Source organism: Garra rufa, chromosome 1, assembly GCF_049309525.1.
Source record: "Garra rufa chromosome 1, GarRuf1.0, whole genome shotgun sequence".
Classification (NCBI taxonomy): Eukaryota; Metazoa; Chordata; class Actinopteri; order Cypriniformes; family Cyprinidae; genus Garra; species Garra rufa.
In genome coordinates, this window is record NC_133361.1 from 47,395,828 (window position 1) to 47,411,465 (window position 15,638).

The window sequence follows — 15,638 nt, forward strand, 5'->3', positions numbered from 1 at the left end:
CCAGTTTAAATAGTGCATTGCATGTCCATGGTAGTGTTCTCTGTAATTGCTGAATTGTGGGAATGTTTTCAGTCCAAGCAGGAGAAAATTGCATGCAGAGAAAAGAGCATGCAGGACCGGCTACGTCTAGGCCATTTCACCACTGTACGGCACGGAGCCTCATTTACCGAGCAGTGGACAGATGGCTACGCCTTTCAGAATCTCGTCAAGTACGTGAGCTGCACATGCACACCCTCTCAACTTCAGAGCATAGTCAGATGTTGCATGCACACACACTGCACACATGCTGACAGAATATGGTCAGTTTTTCTCCACACATATGTGTGGAGACCTGGCCATAAAAGACCCATTCAGGACTGCATTCAGGTCTGACGATGAATGAATGGGTGCTCTCATGTGCTCACACCTTCAAAGCCTTCTAACATGGACCTGATGCACACAATTTTTAATGTAATCACTTTTACAGTTTTTATAGAAACCTTGCCTTTTTTGTGTATTTTAAATTGTTCACCATGAAAGCAGGCGTTAAAGTGCTAACCGACAACTTGGCAAACACTGTCCTTTCAAAAGCAGGTTAAGTGACGTTTTCTTACAGAACAAGATGAAGCCACTCCACTTAAACCAAAATACACACACTTGAGGCCAAGTACAATAGACCACCTAAACCTACCAGCACTTGTTCTGCTGCAGGCAAACAGTCAATTGGATTGAGTAAATTATCTCAGGATTACTTCAAGTAATATCTGGATTTATCTAATAATTTTGTCTAGTCTCTTTACAATTTCAGGATGCAGTTGAAAAGTGCATTCAATACCAGAAATGTTCGTGAGAGAGATTTGTTTCAGATTCAAAGTAAACGCTTATAGTCAACTAAAAAGTGGCCTGTGTTTTGTTTGGATTTAAAGGGCTGGTTCACCCAAAAAAGAAAATTCTGTTATTAATTACTCATCCTCTTGTTGTTCCAAACCCATAAGAGCTTTGTTCATCTTTGAAACCCAAATGAGTTTTTTTGGATGAAATCCAAGAGCTTTCTGACCCTGCATAGACAGCAATGGAACTGACACGTTCAAAGCTCAAAAAGGTAGCAAGGACATCATTAACCCTTAAATGCATGCGTCCCGGGACATCATTGACTACCCTCTCCCTCCTTGTTTTTTTTTTTTTAAGTTGACATCAACTTTCTTAGTATTCCTAAAGAAAAGTCGGTAGAGACCCAAGGTTTGTAATAGTGTAGGTATATTTTTTGTGCGCATAAATAGGTGAATATCTGAGGACTCAATATGTGCGATTCACCTTTATTCCTCAAGGTGGCACTGTTTGATGGACAATAATGACCAGATGTTTCATTATCTCATTATCGCAGGCATAAAGCAAAAGAATATCATCAGCAAAAACTGAACTAGTTTGAATGACTTTGATGCAGAGCATCTCCTGTACGCAATAAAATATAAATGTCACTGTTATTTGATGGTGGATGTGGTGCCAGCGATCAAAATATTGACTTTGAAGTTGAGAACAATAGTTTTGAGAACATGGTTGAGCATATGAGCCAGACGCTCAATATACTGTGGAAATGCTCTCTGAGGATGATGGTGATAGTAAAGTGATATGCTCAGATTGAACCCTTATAAGTTTTAAAAGGTATCGAAATATGCTTTTTTTTTTTTTTATTGTTCTGTATTTGTTGCAGAAGTTAGAGATTTATCCGTGCTGCCTGGGTCGCTAAAGAACTAAATATGTAATAATGATTGGTGAAACATCCGTGCGTTTAAGGGTTAAAACAGTCAATGTGACCTCAGTGGTTCAACCTTAACTTTATAAAGCTACGAGAATACTTTGTGCGCAAGGAAAACAAAAATAACAGCTTTATTAAATTAGTTATTCTCTTCTGGTCAGTCTCTGCTTTCAAATTAAAAAAGCACGATAGAAATGGTAAAATTGTAAAAAAAATAATAATAATAATAATGTTGTTGATGTTGTTTTAAATATTTTCATAGCATTTTGAGAGGCTTTTTGCATATGATTAAAAAGTCACCAGACTGGCTAAATGAAAATGCAAGTTCACTCTCTGACAACCTGTGATGCTTATAGAAAAGGAGAAATACCCCAGTACGCGAATCACTGCACAACTTTCGGTTTCTGACACCTGCTTATTGTCGAAAGCCAGTCAAACAAAATTGTTTTCGAACAACTTAGAGATATTTGTGTTCTCTGTGGTTTTTATCAAACAACACGGAGAGCAGTATAAAGACAAAAAAGATAGCCTGTTCCAGATTCTACCGCTGCTATTTTCTTTCGCTTAGGAAAGCATGCTGTTTATGAGCACCACCAAGTCATAGTTTTATGTGACGGCAATGGCAGCTCTGGGCGTGAACAATAGCACGAGTCTTATTAGTTGGCCAGGTTTATTCACAGTGCAATGGAAAAGATTTTGGAACACCTCACCATTAAAAAAAAAAAAAAAAATCTGTGGCATTTATGGCTTGCAGATGTTTGTGTCAGCATGAACAGACATATTAACACCTATTCATTCCAGCTGAAATTAACCTACCAGACATTCATCTTTGTATGAACAGGCCTTTATTGGTTTATGAAAGTTCAACAAACATACACAGAGAATGTGTAGAACTTTATTAATGATGATACTTTAAAACAACGTGGAAAGAAATTAGGAAACATGTTATGCAAAATCAAAATGACTTTGTATATGTCTTTGTATAGACAACAGGAGAGAGTCAATGGGCAGAGAGAGGAAATAGAAAGGCAGAGGAAACTGCTGATGAAGAAGAAACCACCCAACGCCAGTCAAACTCCTCCCCCAAACCTAGAACCCAACAAACGGAAAAGCAAAAGCAACGGTGCCGAGAACGAGATGTAAGTTCTTCTGTCATGTCAGAATTTGGAATTCAACTTAATTGGATTTAGTCCTAATTTGTTTATGTCCTCACAGGTTATCGTTAGCAGAATACCATGAGCAAGAAGAAATTTTCAAACTCCGACTCGGACACCTGAAGAAGGTATTCATATTGTCACATTCATCTTACATGTGTGGTTACATTCGTGCTATCATAGATGTGTTTGATGTAATTGTGTGTCTGTGTGTGGAAGGAGGAAGCAGAAATTCAAGTGGAGCTGGAACGGTTGGAGCGTGTGCGTAATCTTCACATCCGAGAGCTCAAAAGAATCCACAATGAAGATAACTCCCAGTATGCATTTTCAAATTTATTTCCACACTTGAGCCTTTTTGGTTTCGCTACAGAGTTTTTGAGAGAGCGTTTGAAGGTTTTTCAAAGTTCAAACACAACTGTGGTGGATTTAAATTGTGCAATTGTGTCTCCAATTGTCAGGTTTAAAGATCATCCCACGCTAAATGACCGTTACCTGCTCTTGCATCTGCTGGGTAGAGGAGGCTTCAGTGAGGTTTACAAGGTAACAGATCTGTGATTGGAAAGAATGTGTGTTTAGGGATGTACAAATACATGTTTTCATAATCATTGGTGGATAATAGGGATGTAACATTATCCAAATCTCACAATACGGTAATATTGCGATAATATCTAATGCACTTTGATAGTTAAGAACTAAGAAAACTTAAGTCAGAATAAAGTCAGTGAATTGATTTTTCCTTGAATATTAAAGGGGACTCAACCCTTTTTTTTTTAGTTGTGATATACTGTCTCGCTTTAAATTATATTCACACTGCTGTTTTAGGAAGCCAAACAAATTGGAATATAATAAAATAACAACGATTGTATATTATTGTTGTTCCAATGACAGTAATAGCCATATATTGTAAAATAATTGCTCTGTAAAATAAATGAAAATGAATATTTCATGGGTATATTAATTTTGTTTTACTCGTGTAGTAGTGAAAGTACACTACTTTACTAATTTCTACACTTGAAAGAGAGATTTTGAATTTGGACTGCATTTAAACCACACACTCAGTAATACATACATACTGCACTTTTAAGCTTTTATTTTGAATGAAAGCTTCAGTGAAAACAGGCTTATAAAAACGTTTCTTGTTTTTAGTTCATTTGACAGATACTGTGCCGAAGCATAATGGCCCACAACACAACGTCAAAGACATTTTATGTTAGAATAAGAAGTTTTAATATATTTTAAAAACTAAAATTTTTGCCTGGAAAATCTATCGTTTCATATCATCATGTGACCACGATAATATCAAGATAATATTGTTACATCCCTAGTGGTTGATAAACTGTGAGATGACTGAAAGATCTGTAAAATCATGGGTTATTCAAATGGGATGCATTCTTTGCTTTGAAAACAGTTGAAGGAAATTAGATAAATTGGTCATCTTCACTAATCGACTAGTCAACCATTTTGGAATAACGCTAGTTTAATTGTTGCTGCTATTTAAAATCTTTTTTTTTTTCCTGTTATTTTCTGTTTCTCCAGGCCTTTGACTTGACTGAGCAGAGGTACGTGGCTGTGAAGATTCACCAGCTTAATAAGAACTGGAGAGATGAGAAGAAAGAGAACTATCACAAGTGAGCACAAACACCTTTTCCATCCTTGTTTCCTAATAGCGAATGCATATTCTAATTCAGTATTAGGAGCCAAGTGTGCTTTTTCTAGAATGCATTATTCCTCCTGAACCAGATGGTGGAAATGTGGGGCTTCATTCATAAAGATGAACTTAGAATCATCCTTATTGTAAACATACGCCAGTTCGCAAAATGTTCCCATGCACAGTTTCTAAAATGTTTTAACCATGTAATTATGACAGAACACTTGCACATTTGCACATGTAATAATATTAATACAATTTGGATTCATTTCAAAAAGTTTGTATGCATGCTTTTCGGTTCAATCATTTACACTTTAGGTTTGTTCTGCACTTTTTAAACACGAGGCCCCTGATTCCTGGGTTTGACTACAAATTGAAAGGACCTGGGTAGAGAGTTAAATGATAGTGTTGTCAGGACTACTGTATTTTACAGTTACATTCATTTGTGATTCATCAAAGTGATTTTGTGAGCTTTTTGTAGTAACTTTGAAATTAGTCAATTCTTATATACTTGTATTCTTGTTCCCATTATGTTTGAAGATTTACTTATGATCCATAATTTTATTTAAACCTATGTAAAGTCTCTTGTCAATGTAAAGTATACTCAGTGCTATTTTTTTTTTTTAACTGTTTGTTGAATTAAGATGTCGTGTAATGTTTTATAGGCATGCCTGTCGAGAATATAGGATTCATAAGGAGCTGGACCATCCTAGAATAGTCAAACTGTATGACTACTTCTCCCTGGACACAGACTCGTGAGTAAACTTGCTCAAATGTTATTGAATTATGAACAATTTACAAATGTGACCCTGGACCACAAAACTTAAGTCTTAAGTCTTAAGTCGCTGGGGTATATTTGTAGCAATAGCCAAAAATACATTGTATGGGTCAAAATTATTGATTTTTCTTTTATGTCAAAAATCATTAGGAAATTAAGTAAAGATCATGTTACATTAAGATTTTTTGTAAAATTCCTACTGTAAACCTATCAAAATGTAATTTTTGATTAGTAATATGCATTGTTAAGAACTTAATTTGGACAAATTTAAAGGTGATTTTCTCAGTATTTTGATTTTTTTTGCACCCTCAGATTCCAGATTTTCAAATAGTTGTATCTCGGCCAAATATTGTCCTATCCTAACAAACTATACATCAATAAAGCTTATTTATTGAGCTTTCATATGATGTATATATCTCAGTTTTGTAAAATTTAACCTTATGACTGGTTTTGTGGTCCAGGGTCACAAATGATTGTCTCTGATTAGAAGCATATTTCAAGCTTTCAATCATTTTCACAAATTTTGTGTTGTTTGAAAGTTTTGTAGACAACACATTTGCTTGGTGCAGTTTTGTTTTCCATTACTTCACTTCTTAAAGGGTTAGTTCACTCCAAAATTAAAATTTCCTGGTAATTTACTCACCCTATGTCATCCAAGATGTTTATGTCTTTCTTTCGTCGGTCAAAAAGAAATTAAGGTTTTTAGGGAAAACATTCCATGATTTTTTTTTTTTCCACATTGTGGACTTCAATGGGAGCCAACGTGTTGAAGGTCCAAATTGCAGTTTCAGTGCAGTCTCAAAGGGCTCTAAATGATCCCAGCCAAGGAATAAATGGTCTTATCAAGTGAAGCTATCAGTCAAAAATCACAAATGCTTGTCTTGCACTAGCTCTGTGTCCACGTCTTCGCACATTATGTAATCGTGTTCGAAAGGTCAGACGTGAAGTAGGCTAAAGTACTGAACGAGTGTTTACAAGGCGAACGTGCAAAGAAAGTCAAACGCCCTTAACAAAAAAGGTAAAACAACGATGCCGGATATTTTTGAAGTTGGAGGACAAAATGCCCTACCCTACCTTTTTGAACAGAAGCACACAGATGAAGAACTAAATATGCGCAACCTTTCTAAAGTGATTATGAAATGCATACATTTGTGGACACAGAGCTAGTGCAGGTCAAGCATTTGTGGCTAAAAAAATTGTGGCTTTTTTTTTTTTTTTTTAAGAAAAAAATAGTTTATACAAAAACCTTAATTTATTTTTTGACTGAAGAAAGAAAGACCATGAATATATCCGTTTCCACCGCAAGAACTTTACCCAAGGCCAAGTTTCTCTGCAGATTGCCTGAAGTTGTTGTTGAGAATTTTGATGTATTGCTCCTTTTTCATGGTGCTGTTTACTGTGATTAGGTTCCCTGGTCCACCGGCTGAAAAACACCCCCAAAACATTAGGTTCCCACCACCAAGGCTACATCATTGTGGCCAAACAATTCAATTTGTTTCATCTGACCATAAAACAGAAGACCAGAAGTCGTCTTCTTTGTCCAGCATTTGCAAAGGCCAAGCGGGCTTTTGTGAGCCTTAGAAGTGGTGTCCTCCTTGGTCTGTGTTCGTGGAACCCAGCGGTGTTCAGTGTCCGTTGGACTGTCCGCCTTGAGATGTTGCCACCAGCAGAGCCCAGATTCATCAGGATGGCCTTGGTGGTGATCCTTGAATTTTTTAATTTAACCTCCCTCACTACCCTCCTGGCCAGCACAGGTGTCACTTTTGGCTTCTGACCACGTCCTCTGAGATTTTTCACAGTCCGGAACGTCTTGTATTTTTTAATATTTCTTTGCACTTTAGGGACTGGAGCGCAGTCCTACATCACCAGGTTATTTGCCTAATTTTCACGGTACTTTAGACTGCGATTAAAAAGCAGACAGCAACAGGTCTAGGGAAAAAAAAATGTTCCTGGGAAAAAAGTTGCTGGTAATTTCAGTGGAAAAGAGGCTTTGGATGACATGGGGCCGAGTAGTTTATCAGGAACTTTCAATTCAGGAGTGAGTGCTTTAAAGTTAAGAAATGAAAGGTCTTGTCTTCTTTATGTGGTATTGTTTCTAGATTCTGCACTGTTCTGGAGTACTGTGAAGGGAACGATCTGGATTTCTACCTGAAGCAGCACAAGCTAATGTCGGAGAAAGAGGCCCGATCTATCATAATGCAGGTCGTCAATGCCCTCAAGTACTTAAATGAAATCCGCCCGCCAATCATCCATTATGACCTCAAACCAGGTATGACATGCACAGACCACTCAACTCTTATACTGGGCCAAGCATGAGAATTGGCACCATTTTAATCAGGAGGGATGCAAGACTAGACTGCTGAACACTGTTTTTTTTGTGTGTGTTTGTCTAGGAAACATCCTGCTGGTGAATGGCACAGCATGTGGAGAAATAAAAATCACAGACTTCGGGCTGTCCAAGATTATGGACGATGACAACTACGGGGTGGATGGCATGGAGCTGACATCACAGGGGGCAGGCACATACTGGTGAGTGGTCTGATATGACTGGGATTTGTATACTACTTTAATTAAAATCATTCTTTAGCACACAACTGACTAACAATAAGTGTTTATTGTCTGAAAAGTTTGGATATGCAGCTGAGCCCAAAATCAGAAACTCTTGCTTTGCTCCAGGTATCTTCCCCCAGAATGCTTTGTGGTTGGAAAAGAGCCACCTAAGATCTCCAACAAAGTGGATGTTTGGTCTGTTGGGGTCATCTTTTACCAGTGCCTCTATGGGAAGAAGGTAAAAGACACGCATGTACATTTTGTGACACTGGCTTTGTTGTCACTGTCCACTACGTTTCTTTTCTCATCTTTGTTTATTCTTTCTTCACCACACAGCCGTTTGGTCATAATCAATCCCAGCAGGATATCCTCCAGGAGAACACTATTCTCAAAGCCACAGAGGTGCAGTTTCCACCAAAACCAGGAGTCTCACCTGAAGCTAAGGTACTTTTTCAAATGGTTCACTCTTGTTTTTGTCTTTTCTTTCATGGTGTGATCCCTGAATGGAGAGGTTTAGTCCCAGGATTGTTGAAGTATCATGAAACGAGTGTTACTGGGTTCCTATCTCTCCTTTTTAGATTTGCCTCGTGGGTAAATCTCTAGTGTGTTGCATATACACAACCAGTCAAAGGTTTGGACACACTTTTCCATTCTCTTTGATGGGGAAGTGTGTCCAAACCTTTGACTGGTAGTGTATATATTTAACTTTTCCATTAAGGGGCAATATTTGCCCCTCCGGAGTTGATTTCCATTTGATCTTACATTTCTGAGGGCAATTTTTTTTAAATCACCTTGTTATTATAAAAACCATATGTTGTCTTCAATGTCAAATATGTCAGTTTACCCAATTACTTTAATCAATGTTTTAAACTGTGGTCAGTAACAATTTAAAATTGTATTTAAATTACACAAGTGAAAAACAGGAGCTCACAGGGCTGCAATATTATGACAAAAATCATTATTGTAGATTATTGCTCTTTATATTGTAATAATGATTATTAATATTGATATAGAAAACAATATAAAAAGTTTTTGTTTCGTTTTGGGCACATCACATTCTGGCGTCACAGACAAACATGATGTTCGCCTAGTCTGGCACAAGTTATGCAAAAACCCGTTATGATCACTAAAGCTACGAAATTAATCTCTTAATTACATCGTATCTACACTGTGTTGTTTATGATGAGGGAATTCGCAAGCGTGCACACTCATCAACAGCTCTGGCGTTTTCAGCTCTGACTAATCTAGATGCCTCTGATTGGCCAGTGCATTCTGAAGTTCAGCAGAAATGTTTGATTGGTTATAAGGCTCAATGCTGCACAAAACGGCACGCAAAAGCAATCTGGTGCAGTGTGACGAATCTAAATGTAATTCCACGAATTGGCACATTTAATTTCATTTTCATATGAGGTAATATGTTGTTTAATTGTGCAGGAGGATATTTTGTCCATTTGTCTTTCATTTATAGGGCACTTTTTTCATTTTGGTGGCATTTTTGCCACAAGCCCTTATTTCCGACCCATAAATAATAGACACCTACCAGTCACAAGTTTTTGAACAGTAAGATCTTTAATGTTTTTTAAACGAGTCTCTTCTGCTTTACCAATCCTGCATTTATTTGATCCAAAGTACAGCAAAACAGTACAATTTTGAATTGTATTTAAAGTGACTCTTTTCAATTTGAATATTTTTAAAAATGTAATTTATTCCTGTCATTTCAATGCTACATTTACAGCGTCATCATGATGTGTCTTCAGTGTCACGTGATGATCCTTCAGAAATCATTCTAATATGCTGATTTGCTGTTCAAGAAACTGTTGTTGTTGTTGTTGTTGTTGTTGTTGTTGTTGTTGTTGTTATTATTATTATTATTATTATTATTATTATTAAGTTGAAAACAGCCATGTAGAATTTCCTTTTTTGGTTTCTTTGATGAATTGGAAGTTTAGAAGAACAGCATTTATAAGATCAAGGCTGATCTTTGGATCTTTCTATTCAAAGAATCCTGAAAAATTGTACTCCACTGTTTTAAATGCTGATAATAATAATAAAATGTTTTTTATTAATGCTTTTTTTCAGCAAGGACAAATTAAATTGTGTTAATGTCACAAATATATTTCTGTTCTTTTTTTTAGTATAGAAATCTGAAAAAATGTAACTTATCACACTTTTAACATTTTTCAGCATTGATGATAAATGTTTCTTGAACACAAATCAGCATATTAGAATAATTTCTGATTTACCATCACAGGGTTAAGTTATATTTTTATAAAATATTGAACTTGACAACAGTGATTTTAAAATTGTAGTAGGATTTTTTTATTATAAATTTTTTATATATATTCAAGGAAATGTAGCCTTGATGTGCAAAAGAAACTAATAAAAAAATAATATAATAATAATAATTTACCAACCCCAAACTTTTGAATGATAATGTGTAATTTAGTAAAAAATACTAATTTAGTAATAATTCGGTATGTGCTTTTTTTTTTTTTTTTTTACTTTTTTTCATGGGAGTAACCACAAATCAAGTCATAAATAGCACAGGTATATTTGTAGCAGTAGCCAACAATACATCGTATGGGTCAAAATTATCGATTTTTATTTTACGCTAAAAAACATTAGGATCATCCTACCATAAATATATTAAACCTTAAAGTTTTTGATTAGTAATATGCATTGCTAAGAACTTACATTTGGACAACTTTAAAGGCAATATTTTTTTTTTTTTTTTCAGTATTTTGATTTGAATTTTTTTTTTTTTTTTTTTGCACCCTCAGATTCCATTTTTTTCAAATAGTTGTGTCTTGACCAAATATTATCCTATCCTAACAAACCATACATCAATGCAAGGCTTATTTATTCAGCTTTAATATTTTGTGGTCACAATCATTTCATTATTTCGATTATTGTATTAAATGAAACATACTTCTGATCATTGTAAAAATGTCTTTCTTGGTGTTTTCTTCCCTTCTATTGCTCTGTTTGTCCCATGTTAACCTTTCAGCAAGCAGCTTGCTCAAAACCAAATGCTGTGCTCAATTTAGTGGCACAAGTGAGGTTGTGGGATTCTGTCATTTAATGTGGTTTTGTGTTGCTAGGAGACTTGTCATAATAATGACTATTCGCGTAGTGACTCAGATTGCCTAATATTTGCTCATGTCTCTAAAACATGTTTATTGTCTGTCTCCTTTTATTCAAAATATAGGTTCTGTATGATTTTTAGATAATTTGCACAAACCTTAACTACTTTCACACATGGCTGTTGATGCTTTTCTACTGCAACATGTTAGGATAAACTTTTCTTGTCTACTCCAGGCCTTCATTCGCAGATGTCTGGTGTACCGCAAAGAGGATCGCATCGATGTTCACCAGCTGGCCAGTGATCCCTACCTCCTCCCGCACATACGCAAGTCAGTGGCCGCCACTGGTAACTCCAGCATGGCCGTCGCCTCCACCTCCAGCTCCTCCAACAGCAGCGCCTCAAATTGAGAGCCCCGCCCATCCTCGCTACTTTTGACCGGAGCAGGTGGTGTGGGGCATTTGCATTTTGCCCCGCCCCTCTCTGCAGCGCACTGGAAGGGGTCTCGAACCCCTTACCTGCTGAGCAAGGGAACGGGAAGAAAGGGTAAGAGAGGGATGGAGTCGAAACACATCCCCCTCCACTCTTTTTCCCTTCCCAGGGATCTGGAGGGTTGATTTGTTTTGTTTTATTTTATTCTTCGGATGGGAGGGGACTGAAAAGAGCCCCACGAGCGAGTGAGAGTGAGACGGACCGAACTGCGACGGCTCAGACAGGTGGAAGAGACTGGTATATGCCCTGCACCCCACAACACACACATATAAACACACATTTATAATGAGGTCAGCTTGATTTTTCTTACGTGGCAACACCGTTGAGGGGACAAGCCTGCTCATACTAATGTGCATTCACGTGTACGATATTCCTAAAGAATTTGGAGACACTCCCTGCTGACACACAGCCCGTCCCGGCCCATCTTTCTCTCTCTATCTCCTATCCTTTTTTTTGCCTTTGGAACGGATCTATGAACTTTTGGAAGCAATACTGTCAGTGGGTTCATTTGGACAATAGTTAACCCTAGTTTAAACGCCTTTCTGAACATAATAATTGCTGAGGCCAAATCAGCATCAGGACCTCTAGGTTAGCTGATCTTCTATGCCTGGAATCAGATGTTTGTACTGTGTGACAGGTCTAGCCCAGATTTTTTTGTCTACATGTCCTGCTCACTTTCACCCCTATTCTATGACCAAAGCTGAGCTCTACCAGTAGGTGGTGCTGTTTGACTTGAGTGTTTTTATTTTCTTTTTCTTTTTTCTTTTTTTGCTTTATGCTGTTATGAAAATGAATTTTTAGGAATTTTTTTTTTTTTTTTTTTTTTTTATAGATTTAGCGACACTAACTGATTCCCCCCTCTTCCACCTCCCCAACCCGTACCGTTCCGTCCCGTCCCCCCTAAGTATGTTCTTGTTTCTCATTGTGTCTTTGGACAGAATCTAACGTTGAAAAATGAGATGAAGTTAGATTTTATTTTTCATTGATTAAAAGTGTTGTGCCTCACATAGAAACACACGGATACACATGCATTGGAAAATTACACACAGTCATATATGTTTAGGTCTGGTGATATGGCTGATTGCCTGATCCTGTTTTACTGTTTGTGGGAAAGAACTCTCTAGAGGGGGCGGAGCTAGTTCAGGGGTACAGGGCAAAAGTTGGAGCGATCATTAAATACTATTGGTTATTACTATATCGTGTTGTCTGCTTTATTTAACTTCTGAATGGCTTGATGTTTACAGATACTGTCTAAAAAAAAAAAAAAAAAAAAAAAAAGTTTGAATTGGATATTTTTCCTGAGTTGTAATACTGTAAATGGAAATATTTCAAAAGCCCGAAAGTTAAACTTTCAAATTAAAATATAAAAAAATAAAAGCTAATTCAAATATTAATAAATGGTATAACAGTATTTAAATAACTGTAAAATACAATACTGGTGAGATGCTTAACATTTAGAAATATTGTCTTTGCAACTAATGGAAATCAAATAAGTTGAATAACTAAAATTGCAAAATTAAAACCAAAAAAAAAAAAAGTGAAATAGAAATATATAGTTATTTTTATAAACTATATAAAGCATAAGCATAAAATTGAAACTTTAAAATTAATATATAAAAACTAATTATAGCTCAAATTATTACTATAAAAAAATACTATAAAATTACAGCGCATAAACTTAAACAAACATTTAGAAATGTTGGCAACTGTAAATAGGTTGAAATATTAAAATGTAAATAAAATTATAATTAAAATATATAATAAAAAAGAATTTAATAGAAAAAAATAAATATTAATAAATACTATAATAGCATATAAATAATACTATAAAATTAATCTTAGAAACAACCTTTAGAAATTTTGTCAGTTAATGGAAAAAGTCGAAATACTAATTTACTAATTTTAATTCGTATATAATTAAAGTCAAAAGCATGAAATTCTTTAAATATTAAAATTAAAATAAAAGAGAAAAATAATTAAATATTAATAAATACTAAAATAGCATACAAATAATACTATTAAATAAGATACAGCTTAGAAATATGACCTTTAGAAATGTTAACTAAAGGAAAAAAGTTGACATGCTAAAATTACAATTTATATGCATTTACAAAAAACAAAAGCATGAAATTAATAAAACATTAAAATTTTAAGAAAAGAAAAAATTATATTGTAAACGAAAATACAGCTTAGAAACAATCTTATATGTTGGCAACTGGAAATAAGTTGAAATAATAAAATTAAATTCTAAATAAATTAGTTAATTATAGAAATAACAAAAGCATGAAATTATTAAAATGTAGTACATTTAAATTATTATTACTATAATAGTATAAAAATGATACTATAAAATAAAATACAGCTCAGAAACTTAACATTTAGAAATGTTAGCAACTGGAAATAGTTTAAATTATTAGTTTAAATTAATAACATTTAAATTATTTATAAATTAATAATTAAATTATATGTAAATGATTATAAAATGAATTAAAAAGAAAAATAGTAATTCAAAATATTAATATACTAAATAATACTATCAAATTAAATGCAGCTTAGAAATGTGACTTTAAGAAGCTAATGGAAATAAGTTGAAGTACTAAAATTACAAAAAACAGCAAAATAGAAATATATATATATATATGTATATATGTGTATATATATGTATATGTGACCCTGGACCACAAAACCAGTCATAAGGTTAAATTTTACAAAACTGAGATATATACATCATATGAAAGCTCAATAAATAAGCTTTCTATTGATGTATGGTTTGTTAGGATGACAATATTTGGCCGAGATACATCTATTTGAAAATCTGAAATCTGAGGGTGCAAAAAAAATCAAAAGACTGAGAAAATCACCTTTAAAGTTGTCCAAATTAAGTTCTTAACAATGCATATTACTAATCAAAAATTACATTTTGGTAGGTTTACAGTAGGAATTTGACAAAAAAATCTTAATGGAACATGATCTTTACTTAATTTCCTAATGATTTTTGGCATAAAAGAAAAATCCATAATTTTGACCCATACAATGTATTTTTGGCTATTGCTACAAATATACCCCAGCGACTTAAGACTGGTTTTGTGGTCCAGGGTCACATATTTCTATGTGTGACAAAGCATCAAACTATTAAAACTTTGAAAACTTGAAACGATAATATAAAAACAAACTAGCTTCTAATATTAATACTAAGAGTATAAATACAGCTTAGAAACAACATTTCGATATGTTGGCAGTTAATGGAAACAATTTGAAGTACTAAAATGACCAAAAAAATAGCTAAATAGAAATGTATATTACAAATAAAAATGACAAAAGCAACAAACTATTGAAAGCTTGAAATGATAATATAAAAACAAAAAGTAGTTTAAAATATTAATACTATAAGAGTAAAAACGCAGCTTGAATTATTAAAGTGAGTAAATTAAAAAATTAAAACCAAAATAAAAATAAGGCTAAATAGAACAGAGGGCGTTTAGTGTTGGTTAATTTTTGAATTGGTTAAAATAATGATTTTATTAAAAATAAGGCATTATGGTTTTTGTGTTTTAGTAAGTTTCAGTCTCCCAAATAAATGACAGTGTCCCTAATTAAACATACATAAAGCATTTCTGGCTTTGTTTACTTGCATCTGTTTTTTTTTTTTCCACAGTGCTAAAAATGCAAAACCGTGTTTTCTTGTCAGAGTACTTGCACATGAACAAAACAGATTTTTCAAGTTCTTTTATTAGAGCCGAGCAATTCACAACAGACTTGTAAGTCATTTGCTGGTTTAAAATGCTGTCAAATGTGGGTAGAGCAGTGTTCTTTCAGTTATTTGTCACACGTTGGATCAGTGGGCGGGATGTACCCGTATACAAGACTGCGGTTACCCAGGTTGCATCTCACCTCAGGGCATCTGAGTCTGTGTTTTCCTTTCAGCTCCTCAGCAAAAGCTGCATTTGCAGTATTTATCAGTTGTACGCCAAGATGTGCAACTGCTCCCACTGCACGACCTTTGCAGAATGACTGCGTTGAAGACAGATTCAATGTGAAAGCTGCAGACTTTGACAGCTGAGAAAGTGTGTGTTTGTCAGTATGTGGTGCTTGGGAATGGGTTGTGAAATCTCTCAAAGCCTGTAATTTTCATTTCAATCAGAAACAGATAGTTTGGATGGGTGCTGGATGAATCATTGACCTATTCAGTCTGAGGCTGA

General features: G+C 34.8%; 1 protein-coding gene across 2 annotated transcripts in view; it reads left to right on the plus strand.

Annotated features, from left to right (window-relative positions):
* tlk2 (tousled-like kinase 2) overlaps positions 1 to 12,631 on the plus strand; it is a 23,472-nt gene extending 10,841 nt beyond the window's left edge. Inside the window, exons 10-21 of one of the 2 annotated variants that reach the window (XM_073841904.1) lie at positions 73 to 209; positions 2,722 to 2,874; positions 2,951 to 3,017; positions 3,109 to 3,206; positions 3,348 to 3,429; positions 4,426 to 4,517; positions 5,203 to 5,292; positions 7,415 to 7,584; positions 7,709 to 7,844; positions 7,992 to 8,103; positions 8,202 to 8,309; positions 11,184 to 12,631. In XM_073841904.1, the coding sequence (XP_073698005.1) occupies positions 73 to 209; positions 2,722 to 2,874; positions 2,951 to 3,017; positions 3,109 to 3,206; positions 3,348 to 3,429; positions 4,426 to 4,517; positions 5,203 to 5,292; positions 7,415 to 7,584; positions 7,709 to 7,844; positions 7,992 to 8,103; positions 8,202 to 8,309; positions 11,184 to 11,357 (1,419 nt within the window). In that variant the 3' untranslated portion in view covers positions 11,358 to 12,631. The remainder of the gene's footprint in view (positions 1 to 72; positions 210 to 2,721; positions 2,875 to 2,950; positions 3,018 to 3,108; positions 3,207 to 3,347; positions 3,430 to 4,425; positions 4,518 to 5,202; positions 5,293 to 7,414; positions 7,585 to 7,708; positions 7,845 to 7,991; positions 8,104 to 8,201; positions 8,310 to 11,183) is intronic. The other variant, XM_073841910.1, reaches the window with a different exon arrangement.
* Positions 12,632 to 15,638: the final 3,007 nt, after the last annotated feature.